Genomic DNA, 14030 nt, shown 5'->3' on the forward strand with positions numbered 1-14030 from the left:
ATAACAAATACAGGACCCATAAAGTAAATAATCGATAGTTGTAATTATTACGTCAAAATATAGTTATTCAAACCATGTCTTGAGAGTTTTACACTATGATCAGTATTTTTCTTCAGCCATTTCAAGCCAATGTCTCGAGAACGGCCCGTCGTTTGTCCTTTGGTTGGGAACAGCTTCCGTAGGACATTCGGTGCCAACTGTGCCTTGTGGTTGGAAAGATTTAAGTTCGCATTCCGTCAAGACTTGAATAATCTTTATAAGAGCTTTTCAGCTGAAAGTAAATCTACTTACCGCTTGTCTCATATAGAGGTGACAGGATTTTTCCTCTCTGGAAGTCGGGAGGAAAAATATAATACACTAGCCTCGTTGTCATAGTTGCTTCGGCCATAATTCCAAAATTGGTTGGAAAGACCTAGATGTGAATTCCATCTAGGATGCGGGGAACTAAGGTATTTCAAGTGAAAGTGAGTTAATTGATCTCATACACAGCTAGTAGTTTTCATCCTGCAAAACGCGCAACACACTAAGAAGACGTGCCTAGTTAACTTCATTTTACTGTAATTACAATTGTAAACTCTGCTATCTGTGAAACTTTTTCAGGTTGAATTCACAATGCTGTTGAAACAAAAGTTTAAACTGTTTGATGTGCAATCATATAATAAGCAGAAGTAAATCTTAATTATATCTTGATAAGTCTCCTTTATTATAAGCATGAGTGACACAAATAATTAAATCATCACCCAGCAAGAATGAAATCATGGAAAAATATTTTTTGTTTAAACATACTAATAGACTGCTCTTAAAAACATTAACTGGAAAGGAAGTAGCAACCTTCTCTATTTAAATCTGAAACTGGCCTATATTGAATGCTTTAAACAGAAAATATGCAAATTGATTTTTTTCTGCAGGCTGAGTTTTAGAACCAGACTGTCTCTTGATACTAGCAAGAGGCAAGTTATGAAAATATTCACACTTTTCCTTATATGTATAGTTGTCTAAATATAGTCTAATATAAGAGGGATTTTTTTTTTTCTCTTTGCAAAAAACTGATAATTATGGCCTGAGACCACTGAAAAATTGACTATAAAGTTCTTAACAATCTTTCATTTAGAGTGAGCTTGCAGTACTTCATAATTACCTGACAAGTGTATACTGCTAACAGTCTGTCCACTTTTTACCAGAAAACTGCCATGCCATAGGATAAAATTTTCAGTCTGAATTTGCAACATGTGATCAAAACTTTTCTGAGTTTTTCTTTCTCAAAGCTTATGTATTTATCTGCTATTTCATGCCATTCTCTTCAAGGTGTGATTTAATATAGTGAGCCAAGAAAATATTTGAAGAAGCCATGTGTTTGAACTTGAAAAATGTAGCCTGTGATTGTTTTGCTTTTTTTTTATTTTCCATCATTATTTCTTCAGTAGATTTGAGTTCTGAAATAAAATAAAAAATCACAGAATGCCAAATTTGGACAGTAAGAACAGTGCAGAACAACATTCATGCTATTTTTCATCAAACAAAATCAAGTAGCAAGAGAATTATCATGGACAACTGATCTGCACTGCTTCTTAGTTGGATCAATCTATATATTTTCATCCATTTTGTTTATTAGTGGATGTGCCTACCATCAACAACTCTACTTTAGGAATTTGGAAAACATTGTTTGAGTTATGCTTGTTATTTCCACTTCTAGAGCATGTTTTAATATCTTGAAGGTTTCTGTGACAATTGTTTGCAGTTTGAAACAGAACTTAATGCTGCCACATGCTGTTATTTTACTTTCACCCTCCTCTAAACATGTTAGGCTTAACCTGTCATGACCATTGAGCTTCTTATAAACCTAATGAATATTCCAAACAGGATGGTTAATCATGTCTGTCAATTACACATATTATATTATCAGGCCAGTTTGTCTGCTTTGCAGTATGAAATACACTAACCAACAGGTTATGAGTTCAAATCTCACTGTGGGCATGGATATTTTGTAAATGTTTTTAAGCAGTAGATGCATTTTTGAATGAGTTTTTAAGATTAAAAAGTTTTTTTTTTGTTAGTCGTTAGATTTTAAAAATTATACCAACTAGTTCTGCTCATACAGAAAACTGACAGCTTCTTAAGGGTTCTTCTTCTTCGCAGCATGCATTAACTGTTGCTAATACATGCCATCTGACTTTGCATTCTTGTTTTTGATGCTACCAGTTTTTTGTGCAAGGGAAACTAGCTGGTATAAATTTTAAATCCAACAACTAATAAAATCTTTTTTTAATTCTTAAGGTATATTAATGGCATTGCCTGGTGGGACATATCACCCTACCTATTAGAGGCCTGAAGTGACTTGAAAAAAAAAGTTTAGTTTTTTAGAGCATTATTACTACAACAGGTTTATCCAGCCCCCCCCCCCCCCTCATCCATCTGCTCTACTAATACTAATGGACTTAGAGCTAACAGCTTTTTGTAGAGAAAAAAAACCTCTGTATGAGATCATATAGCTCACTTTCATATGAAAATACCTTACAAATGTCCTTCTGTTCTTAATGCAGCTATTTCCAGACAAAGGGCCTCATCACTGAGCTATAGCAGCTCTGCTTTATTTTAAGTCTATTTTTGATGGAATGCAAAACAGCATAGCACTTGCTTTGTAGTACATTTCTTTTTCATAGCATAAGCTACAACACTGAAGTAAATAAAATGACCCAGGAGTTTCTACCCCTACTTATGCCTAAAAGAGGAGGTTATGTCATTCCAGAAGAAACTTTTTTGATCACACCTTGTATTGCATCAGTTGAGATTCTTTTTGCCAGAATAATGATAATATACATGATTATAGTATGTTTTCATTTCATATAGCTGTTGTGATGGTGCCATACCTCCCTTTTTTACAGGGAGGTATGGCACCGTCTCAATCCTCCTTATTTTATCCAGGCTCAGGACCTGTATAGCTGATGCCTATGGCTGGGAGGGACCATTTCTTAAGTATTCCTGACAGTAATCCTTGTGTGGTCAGAGCTGGTTTGCTGTTCTGGGGGATGAAAAACCCAAGTTTCGGGGTGGAAACCCCCCTCCCCCCTTCTGTATGAGACCAGCTAACTCGCCTTTTGTTGAATGAGACCAGATAAAGGTTCCTCACATCACGGACGGAAATTGAATCCAGGTCTTTCCAACCAAAGGGTTTTGCCTATACCGACTGAGCTACGGAGGCTCTATTATAGTATGTGCATCCCACCTGCGAAAGGTGGTACTTTACTCAGTAATAAATGTACCTATAGTACATTTATTACTGTGGGCAGGCTAAAGGCTAGTTAATTCAAGAATTTCACTCTGAAGACAAAACATTGAACTTGATAAACAACTTCAGGCCTTTGATGAGCTTTGATCTTGCACCAGGTGATGAAATTCATCAATCACCTAAAAAAAAAAATCAACAAAGAATATGCAATTCAACCAACAGGTTGAATCCCACTGTGGGCATGGATCAATGTGAATATCGTTAGGTGAGATAATTTTATTACCTGGTTTGTGTGTGTGTGTGTGACACTTCTTGCTTATTGAGGACTAGAAGTGACTTTTAAAGTCACTAGAACAGATTTGTCTCTTAGCCTATTCATGATACTATAGGTTTCTAGCTTTTGTAAGTAGATATTTGATAAAAATATCCCAAATTTCATATTTTAATTACATATGCACTTCTAGTAAAAAATTTCAATGTATAACATTTTCAAATGCGAAAGTTTTTTTTTTAGTTTATCACATTAAGCACACACATAAGTAATTAAAACATGCAGTATTCAGTTTTACTCCCTTAAATGAATTGAGATTGCATTCATTTCAATCCTTGATATTTGCCAAATTTTGTTTTGACATCCTCAAAGACATAGCAGTAAATGTAAATAAATGGACTATATCAATTTTTCTTCTTTTTGTGTGTGTGTGGGGGGGGGGTCAGAAAATATTATATATAAATAGTTTATCACTGATTTCCTTTTATCTTACTATTTCCTTCATTAGGGAATGACTTTTTATAAAAAAAATAATGATAATCATGCTTAAAATTAAATCTATAATTTGTAAAATATTTTTGGTGTCTAGTTAATAAGTATTTTTTCTCATCAGTATCTTGTTCCATTAAAGATGTTTCTAGAAACTACTGTAGCTCACAACAACATCCACCACAAAATTCCCAGTTCATACTGCAGACTGTTTATCTCTGCCAACAGGTCAAGTAAGCAGTTGGCATAATGATCATTTGCTGAGTTACTCTATCCTGTACACATACATGAAAGTAATGACTGAAATGAATTTTTAATCTGATTTCTATCATTTAAAAACTTTTTACATAATCCAGGTTAGCCTGTTGACTGTTTTTATTGATCATTTTTTTTCTTTAAATTGGAAAATTTTCAAAAAGACATCTAAAAAAACCCTGTTGTTGAGATGTTAAATTCTAGCCTAATCTCTTAAAAGCAGTATTAATATGTTGAAATCTTGAAGCAGGAAAAAAAAAAAGTAATTTGTTTATGCTCAAATATAAATTATCCTTGTTTCACAAACACAACCATTATCAAATTTCAAAATAAATTCAGTAAGTTGGTGAGAAGATCAGTGCTGCTTTCTCTTGATGAAGAATTGAACTAGACATCTCATAACAAATTTTAGTATGAACATTTAACAAATTATAAAAAGAGATATTACAATGTTAAATAGCATCAACATAGTTTAATTGCAAATGTCAATTGACTTTCTTAATGGTGGCATATCTGAATATTTTGCAGAGGATGTAAAATTGATGAGAGCTATAAAGAGTGAAACAGATGTTTGTGGCTCTCTATTAGGAATTGAATAGCTTGTTGGCAGATTACTGAAGTTAATAATTTAACTTTGCACAAGAGTCACATCAAATCACAAGGATCGTGAGGACAACACAGTGGGCTATAGCAATGATGACACTGACATGTAGAAATAAAGGGGTTATACTTCTATTGTATCATGCCTTGATTAGGTCACATTTGAATTGTGCACAGATTTGGTCATCTGGTTTTGGAGATAGTGAAGATATTTTAGAAGGGATTCAAAGAAGAGTGACTTAGATAGTATCAGATCTCTGGAATATTGGGACAGATTATAGGAATGCCATCAGCAGAATTTGGTGAATAGGAGGAAGGATGGAAATGAGATGCAGAAGTTGGCAAGGGTGTTTGTACTACCAGATTAATATAGAAGGGATTTTTCAGAGTACAGGGTCACAGGCAAAACAAGAGGCCATTCCTGGAAGTTGTATAAGGAGGATGTGTGTGTGCAAAGAAGTGAGCAGCAAGTGTTTTGAATTGATGGTTTTGAAAATAATTATTTTAAACTCTAATAGTGCAATAGCTTCTATTGTATTTACTTTTAAAGGTTAAGAAGTAGCATTATATCCATAATATATATAGTGGTAAAATAAATTTATGTGCAATGAAAATTTATATTACTTATGAGTACACTGTATACATCTTTAAGTTACAGTTAAAGGTTTAGTGGATAGTGTTTGGAAATATAGTGCAAAATATAATTTTCCACAATATTTACACAGTAATGGAAAAAATAGTTCACGAATACACTGCATGATAATTGTGGTGCATTATTTTGTTCTTGAACATGTGTATAATTGTTATATCATCAGAGTCGAATACAGTGGTTGTTATAGACATATCTTGATGACTTGAAGAAACTTCTACTTAGATGGGATGAAAAGGCTTGCCACTGTGTTGTTATGCTGGTCATGATCTTTTTTTGATTGAACATATGTCCTTATTTTAAATTATATCACACTTCTAGGTGAAGACCATTCAATAAAGATGCCTGCAGTACATTTACTATCAAAAGAGAAATCAAGATACTGGGTTAGTGAAGGGCCGGGGTTGAACTGCTGTGACAGCAGCGATGGTTTAGAAGGGGGAAGTGAACAGCAAGTGACAGTTACCTATTTATTTTTTAATAAATATAAGTAAGTATAATTAAGTATAATTGATAATTAAGCATTATACATATATTTTTATTATTTCCATGTTTATCAATTGCATGTTTATTTTCTTCTAGAAATACTTCATGACCTTGAGCAGTATCAAGCAACACTACAGAAAGATGTGGATGCTATTGGTAGGAAACGTACTATGCTTCAAATTCAGCAAGCTCTCATTAAGTCACAAGATATTGGTGATGAAAAGTTGCAAATTCTTCAGCAGATTCAAGATCTCATAGAAAATAAATCTCGACAGTTAGAATATGATTACAAAAAATTAGGTATGCATTCTAAAAACCCATCTTCCTCATAGTTACCATTCTTTATTCTTTCACTTTTCTTAGGTATAATATTTAATGGTAATGCTATACCTTAAATATAAACTGGCTGTGATGTTTCAATCATTGTAGTGTAGTCAGTAATCATGGCATTTTTGTTGTTGGAAAAACCCATTTTCAGCTCATCATATGAGAAGAGGAACTCTGGCTTTGCAACTAATAGTGAATTTAATGTTCACTATTAGTTGCATTTAACATAATGCACTTAGTTGCGTTTCCATAATGCGAAATAGCTAACCAACTTGATCACTGCATTTCACACATCAGGCTTAATATTCATGCTTCTTGGTTAGAAAATTGAAAACGCTTTCTTTTTCAATTAAACTATTAAAATACGTTAAATAATTTTAGTTACAGAAAAAGTTATGTCTGGCACTTTGTTACTTATTAGGTTGGTTTCTATTTTGAATTAATTTCTTTTTGCTCATTTTAGATTTCTCAGTGTATTTTATTTTATTCACTTTCTCGCTCTTTCTATTTCCACTTTATCTTGTTATAATTAGTTTTGTCATCCAGACAAATGTTGTAAATGGAGTTACTTTCATAGTAGTGATATATCATCATATAGGATGCATACTCTATAACACGATCAAGAAATCATTAATGTGTCAGTTTTCTTTTGAATTATTCTGTTATTTATCTTGTTTCATATTCTGTTTACGTATTAGACTGAACATCCTAATATGGGTTAACCCTACCTCTATAATCTAATCTATTTTTTCTAATGTAGGTTTCTGATTTGTCTGTTTTAATAATCATTCATTGCTCACTGTTTAAATGAATGTATTTAGATTAATTTTGTTTACACATTCTTGGATTGTTAGTAAATTAAGGGATAGGGGAGGTGAACCCTTATTACAGTAATCCTCAGTTATCTGACCACAGTTGGAAATCATCTGCTGATCAGATAATTAAAGGTAGTTACATGGTGCTGTACCATAAGTCAGTTGACACATTAATCTCTACAAAGATCAGTAAAGTAAAGGTCAGATAATTGAGAGAACACTTAATTTCCAGGATATTGCATTATGGCATACCTAAATTATAATGAGAAATTTTATTGAATCAATATTTATGTATTCTGACACAAATATTGAGGGTTATACTGAACTTTTTGCTCAGTACAATTTATATATATATATATATATATATATATATTACTCTCACACACATGAAAGGCAGAAGGGTCCATAGCAAATAAACGCTGTGTGTGTGTGTGTGTGTGTGTGTGTGTGGGCAGAGCAGAGTAATCTGTTGATATTCTTCTTGAACTGAAAGAGGTTGTGGTCTTTTGGAAATTCTTCACTGGGAAGGTTGTTCCACAGAGTTGAGGTGATTGGGAGTAGCAGATTTGGTGAGTATGCAGTTTGACTGTGAAGGGATGTCGAGAAGCTGTTGCTTGAGCCTGTAGAAATGGGAGGCATAATGGATGCTAGTGCTGCTTAACAGTGGCTGAAGAGTGTCTGTAAGAGATGTCATTAATCAGCTGAATTGCCCTTTTCTGAAAGGTAATACTGAAGGATCAAAGCTGGATAGAGATGTTCTTTAAGGAATATGGAGAACTGGGGAATCTAATCCAATATGTAGACCAATCAGTATCATACAAATGTTTTACAGAATTTTTTGTTTAGTGTAAAACCTAAATATTCTATTTCAAATTACCATTTTCTGTTGTTAGTGCATTTAAATTTGTGAGAATTGCATGATTAAATTGCTTGTTTTTATATGTGTACACACACAGAGATTTATGCATTGTTTACTATTATGTTTATTTGTATTTACATTTTATAAAGTGAAATGTATTAAGATTTGATTGTAGTTTACTGTATCGAAAATTAGTATGATAGTTTAATGTTTTAAATGCATAAGTTAAAAAGACTTACTTAGTTGACTGAAACTGTGAGTTTTTACCACTTTCAAGCAAAGCATCAAGATAACATGAAATGACAACGGTTTCCATCACTTCACATCGGAAACAAAACTGGAAGTGTAGTGCATGCCATGTTCTTTTCACTCATGCATGCACTACACTTCCAGTTTTGTTTCAGATGTGAAGTGATGGAAACTAGTATACAGCTGTGTGTGAGAGAGAAATGCAGATATGTGGAGATAGGGAAGAGTTTTTGGAACAAGTTAGAAAAAAAGTTCTGTGAGTAACTTTGAAAGTTATTTACTTATGTTATAAAAGTAACTGAAATATCAGTTGTGGAAGAAATTTATAAGAACTTTGGAACTCGTAAATGAAGTTTCTGATATATGAAAAAAATGTTTATCAGATATTAAAGGGTTCCATTAGCCCAGAGATTTAGTGACTGTCTTGGAGATTAGATACAGCGAGTTGATTTTGAATGTTCGATCATTTTCCTTGGGAATCCTTCATGCAGGAAGAGGAAAAAGATTCTTAATCTCGAAAATGAAAGCAGAAAGAATGTTTTACTATCATCTTTCTAGTTAGCATTTAAAGGAGGAATGCTAAAGAGTGTTCAAAATTGAGGATTTTATTATCTGAGTGTGAACTTTTCATATCTCTTACTATACACAGGAAATCTACAGTTGGTTTCAAGATTTTTGTAACAGAAAAGTGGTTTTGAAGATAAGGAACTGTTTCAACTGAAGGAATAAAGAAACTTTTATTTGAAGCACAGCTGAGTTTGAGAGAAACAATGTTTATTATTATTATTTTTTTTTTTTAGCTGGTATATTTTGGAGTCCAAAAACCAGATAAGATGTGATAATTAGTTAATTACCATTTTTAGATTTTAAGCTGCAGTTAAAGTTCAGAATATTGTAAATTTCCTTTAATGTATTTTAGTATTATTAAACTGTTTTTTGTTTTTATAAATAGAAGTGTTGAAGACTCAATTTACTTAATTATTGTTGAAGTTAATATTGCATTTTGGAAATAGATAGCAATACGTATATCTAGGATCTTGTGTGTTTAGATTTTGGTAGAGAAATCTGATACCACTCACAAACTATTATTACAATAGGTACAATCGATGATCAGGATTTAATAAATTAAACTTTTTATCATTGATAAAAGTTACAACTTCCACAATGCTGCAGTTAGCAGAATTTTATAGCTTTTTTATATATTATATAACTTTTTACCGATGTCTGATTCTCATCTTCTTGAGATGTGTCCTATTAATATATATCCACTAGGATGCTAAACAAACAAGGATTGACTAGCATTTTGGAACTTCACCAACCAAACTGTATTCTGTAATAATGGTTAAAACATATACCTATTTTTCTGCTATGAAAATGTGATGCTGGTATGATCTAATTCAATAGATGTAATTGAATTATTTTATTAGTACTTTATCAGTATATCATAATACTGTGAAACCAAGAAAGGAGGCAAATGATAGAGGGATAAGAGGTGAAAGAGTCAGAAGTATAACAAGTGTTGGTTGAGCTAAATGTTAATAAATCTGTGGGAATGAATAATGTGCAAAAGTCATCTTTGCCCTTGACCTAGTTATTTAGTGAGAATCTTTCAGTGGGAAGGATTCTTAAGGAGTGGAAATAATACAGCAGCATTATTTTAGGTTTTGGAAGGAGAAGTTTCCAGTTATATACCAGTTGTAATTGCAGTACTGTAGAGGTCATTTAAGAATGGAATATAAGTTTGAATTGATGGATATAGGATTCTCTATCATAGTCAACATGGCTTTGTGTAGAGTAGGGTCTTACTTCAGCAGTCTACTTGCATATTCTTTGACTTTGAGTTGCATTTGATAGACTCATGTTTGTGTAAGCTGGGGATGAATAATAGATAGATTGGAGATATTCTCTGAATGAATGTTACCAGCAAATAGTATGTGGGAGAAGAACATTTTCTCAAAAGAAAGGTAATCAGTGGTGTGCTGCAGGATTCTGTTCTTGGGCATCTACTTTTTAACTTTATTATTCATTAAACAGAAGGTAATAAACAATGATATTTAATGTGATTAACAGAGGATGTTAATCACATCAAATGTTAATAACTCTCCCCAACATTGCATCATCAGTTTGATGATGCAATGTTGGGGAGAGTTATAAGGAGCGATGCCGATGAAAGCATAAAATGTGAAGAGGAGGATGAGATTGTAGGTTACTGCAGAATGGGAAAAGCTGAGTTCTAAATAGTGCAGTTGAAGATTTGCAGGAAAATTAGTCTGCAAAAACAACTTGTACAATAAATCACAGATGAAGTTTGTTTTTATATATATATATATATATATATATATATACACACACACACACACACACAATGGTATCTCGCTAATCCGAACAAATAAAAAACGTGCTCGTTCAGAGTAGCGAAAAGTTCGAATTAGTGAAATTTCCCCCAAGAGACAACAATAATTAGCGTTTAAGACAAAAATAATCAGATTCTAATGGTACATCAATTTAATTCTGTAAATAAATGAACTGATAGAAAAAAAGTTACTGTACTGTAATGTAAAACTTTAAAAAAAACAGTACACAAGTTTATTTTAGTAAAAAATTTAGTTTGTATGTACCTGTATTGTTGAGGATTCTGATTTAATAAAATTGCATAGTTCAGTACGTAACATAATTTGCGTAAAAAAAAAAAAAAAAAAAAAAAAAAAAAAAAAAAAAAAAAAAAAAAAAAAAAAAAATCACTTTCTTGTACACAACACAAAAAAAAGTTTCACAAAATAACACACACAAAAAAAGTTTTATTTCTTTGTAAAAAAGTCACTGATTTTCTTTTGCTTCTTGGAAGCTAAACGTCTTTCGAATGCTTCTTCTCGGAGCTGAATTAGCAATAAAATTTATGGAATGACCCATCATTCTGCTTAGCCCATTCTATACACACATTAAAATTGTCGACTGCCTCTTTATCGTCATCATCGTCTTCTAATTCATTCTGTAGCGTCATATTTATAATTTCAGCATCTGATTTGATTTTAAATTCGGTGATTCATGCCGATAATACAGTATGAAAAAGCAAACGTGAACACACAATAAATCAAAATAGGCCTATAATATAACCATACAATCGACAGTATGAAAAAAATACTGTACTGTAATAATAATAAAATAAATAATTATTAAATAAAAATAATAGTACACAAAATAATAATACGTAATAAATAACTTTTTTTTTTAAACCGCAATTCAGATTACTGGAGGGTTCGGATTAGCGAGATACCACTGTATATATTTTATTTATCGTCATCAAATTCCTGGCATGTACCCTCAAGGGGTGTACAGGATCTTATAGCCCACATGTATGACTATAACTCTGAATGGTTGTAAGATCTTTCATACATTAGTTGTGGCAGGGTGATCTATAAGAAAATGGTAACATTATAAAAGTGACCTCCAATAGAAGATGCTTGAGAATCATTGTTTGGCATCTTGGTCAGTGCTTGCTTTTTTTTTTTTTTTTAAGAGACCTGTCATCACTATGGCTATCAGCATATATAACACTTGATAGTAACCAACCTCATAAACTGCATGAAATAGCATTAGCATTTCTTTTATTTGCCATTTTACTGATGTAAAGTTATTTAATTTAATCTGGTTATGTTATTAAAAGTTCATGATGTTGTAATTATAAGTAGAACTAATATTGTAAAAATAAAATAACCTTTTATTTATTTTATTTTATTTTTTCAGATTTTGGGCGTGAACATGAAGCTAATACAGAAAATAACAAGCATGAACAACAACCTGAACGGGTCAGTAAACGTTCCAGAAGGCAGCGTCACATAGATAATAGTATCAGAGATGATAACACCCATGAAAGACATGACAGAGAAACTACTAGTGTTGGAGGAGGAGGGAACATCACAGGTAGTGGGGGTAATGGTAGTGGAACTGGTGGCAATACTGGTGGTGGTAGTAGTGGTGGTGGAGGAGGAGGAGGAGGTGGGGGTGGGGGTGGAGGTAGTGGTAAGAAACCAAAGAAGAAGAAAAGAAAAACAAAAGCTGAGAAGGAACGAGAAACATCTCCTGTTGAACCACCAATTGATCCTAATGAACCTACGTATTGTCTTTGTGAACAGGTTTCTTATGGTGAAATGATAGGTTGTGACAATGAGGAGTGTCCCATTGAATGGTTTCACTTTTCTTGTGTTGGTCTCACTACAAAACCTAAGGGAAAATGGTATTGCCCCAAATGTCGAGGTGATCGCAGCAATCAGATGAAGCCAAAAGTTTCATAGCAAGCACAGTCATTTTTCTCTGTAAATAAATACATATATTCATACATAAAATGTACATTTACTTGCCAAATGTAAGATTTTATTCACTGTTTAACAATTTCTTGTTAATACATGTACAAACTTTTAAATTTTAATACTAGTGCAAAATGATTTCATCATATGAAAAGTGGTCTCCATTGTCATCTGTAGAATGATACTGTATATAGTCATTAAGATAAGCTTGTGGATAAAATCTGTTATGCAATTTCTATTTGTGATGTATTAATTTTGGGGGATTTTTTTTGTTTTTATGATAGAGATTATTATTATACATCTAAAAATTATTTTATTTGGATGAATTAATAAAAAGCTGAACATTTCAGAACAGCCAAATAAGTTGACTTATTAAAGCAGAGAAAGAAATTAATGTCGTTTATAACATGAATTCTAACCCACAATGTCTTGTGCTATTGCACTTAATCATGGCTGTTTACATAGGATAGTAAGAGAATTTTGTCACATTTTCAATGATTAAATAATGGGAAAATTAATTTTTAATAATTCTCACAAATTTGTTATATTGCTTCATTTTATAAAAGTAGGCAGTTTTACTTATGTTCATTGCTATAACTGATGTTACTGTTATCACATCTATGATAGATTTTTTTTAATATATATATATATTACTGTTACTTTTTTTTTCTTTCTTCTTTTAGCATATTTTATTATTTTTAGGCCATTACTTTTGTATTTTAATACTCTCATCTCTGGACAGGATTTTTTTTTACTGTGAAATTCCAGTTGAAATATAATTTCAAAAATATATACTTTAGTAAGCTGTGTTTTGCAATATGAGAAGAATTAATGTGAAAAATCTTAACAAGGGTATTTCTATGTTGAAATGTATATTAGTTTTATGCTATCATGTATGTCAAATTATTGATGTTTGTATGTTTGTCATTTTTCTATGAAACTGAACCACAGTTGGTTGAATTTCTAAATCAGATTTAATCTCTATCCACCACCTGCTTCAAACCATGAAATACATGAAGAAACAGCAGTGAACTACATTTAGGATTGATGTTTTTACTCCTTTTTAAATTGTGCATGCTAACATTGCAAAACTGGACATTTGGAAGAACAATAATAACTATTAATGAACATCACTTCTAAAAGATGAGTTTTAAGAAAGCTATAAAAATGTTATCATTAAAATAGCTTTCTCTTGTAAAATCTTGATGTTATGTATATAAAGGAAGTTGCATTTCTCCATGTTTTATTAACCACTTGTTTTGATTCACTGATTTATGTAAATGTACATAGTTTAAATCCCACTAAAGTTTTTCCCTCTCCACCAGATATAAACTGAAAGAAATCAAAAACAGTGACAGTTCATGTATTTCAAAGTATAAAGCAGTTTTTAAACATGATCCATCTGAGTATTAAAACTGGAAAGGTTCCAAAAAAAAGCAAAAGAGAGTAAAATAGTTGATTCACAAACTGAAGTGTATAACAAACAACAAAATTATGGAC

The 14030-nt window shown here is 32.0% G+C and overlaps 1 protein-coding gene across 2 annotated transcripts in view; it reads left to right on the forward strand.

The window, feature by feature from the left end:
- Window positions 1-13776, forward strand: part of LOC150105694 (inhibitor of growth protein 2-like) — a 15146-nt gene extending 1370 nt beyond the window's left edge. For both annotated transcript variants that reach the window (XM_090394301.1, XM_090394303.1), the window contains exons 2-3: window positions 6073-6276; window positions 11971-13776. In XM_090394301.1, the coding sequence (XP_090250427.1) occupies window positions 6073-6276; window positions 11971-12518 (752 nt within the window). In that variant the 3' untranslated portion in view covers window positions 12519-13776. The remainder of the gene's footprint in view (window positions 1-6072; window positions 6277-11970) is intronic.
- The last annotated feature ends 254 nt before the right edge of the window (window positions 13777-14030 follow it).

This window comes from Typopeltis vanoorti, chromosome 6 (genome assembly GCF_054136105.1).
Source record: "Typopeltis vanoorti isolate ZY-2024b chromosome 6, IOZ_Tvanoo_1.0, whole genome shotgun sequence".
Taxonomy (NCBI): Eukaryota; Metazoa; Arthropoda; class Arachnida; order Uropygi; family Thelyphonidae; genus Typopeltis; species Typopeltis vanoorti.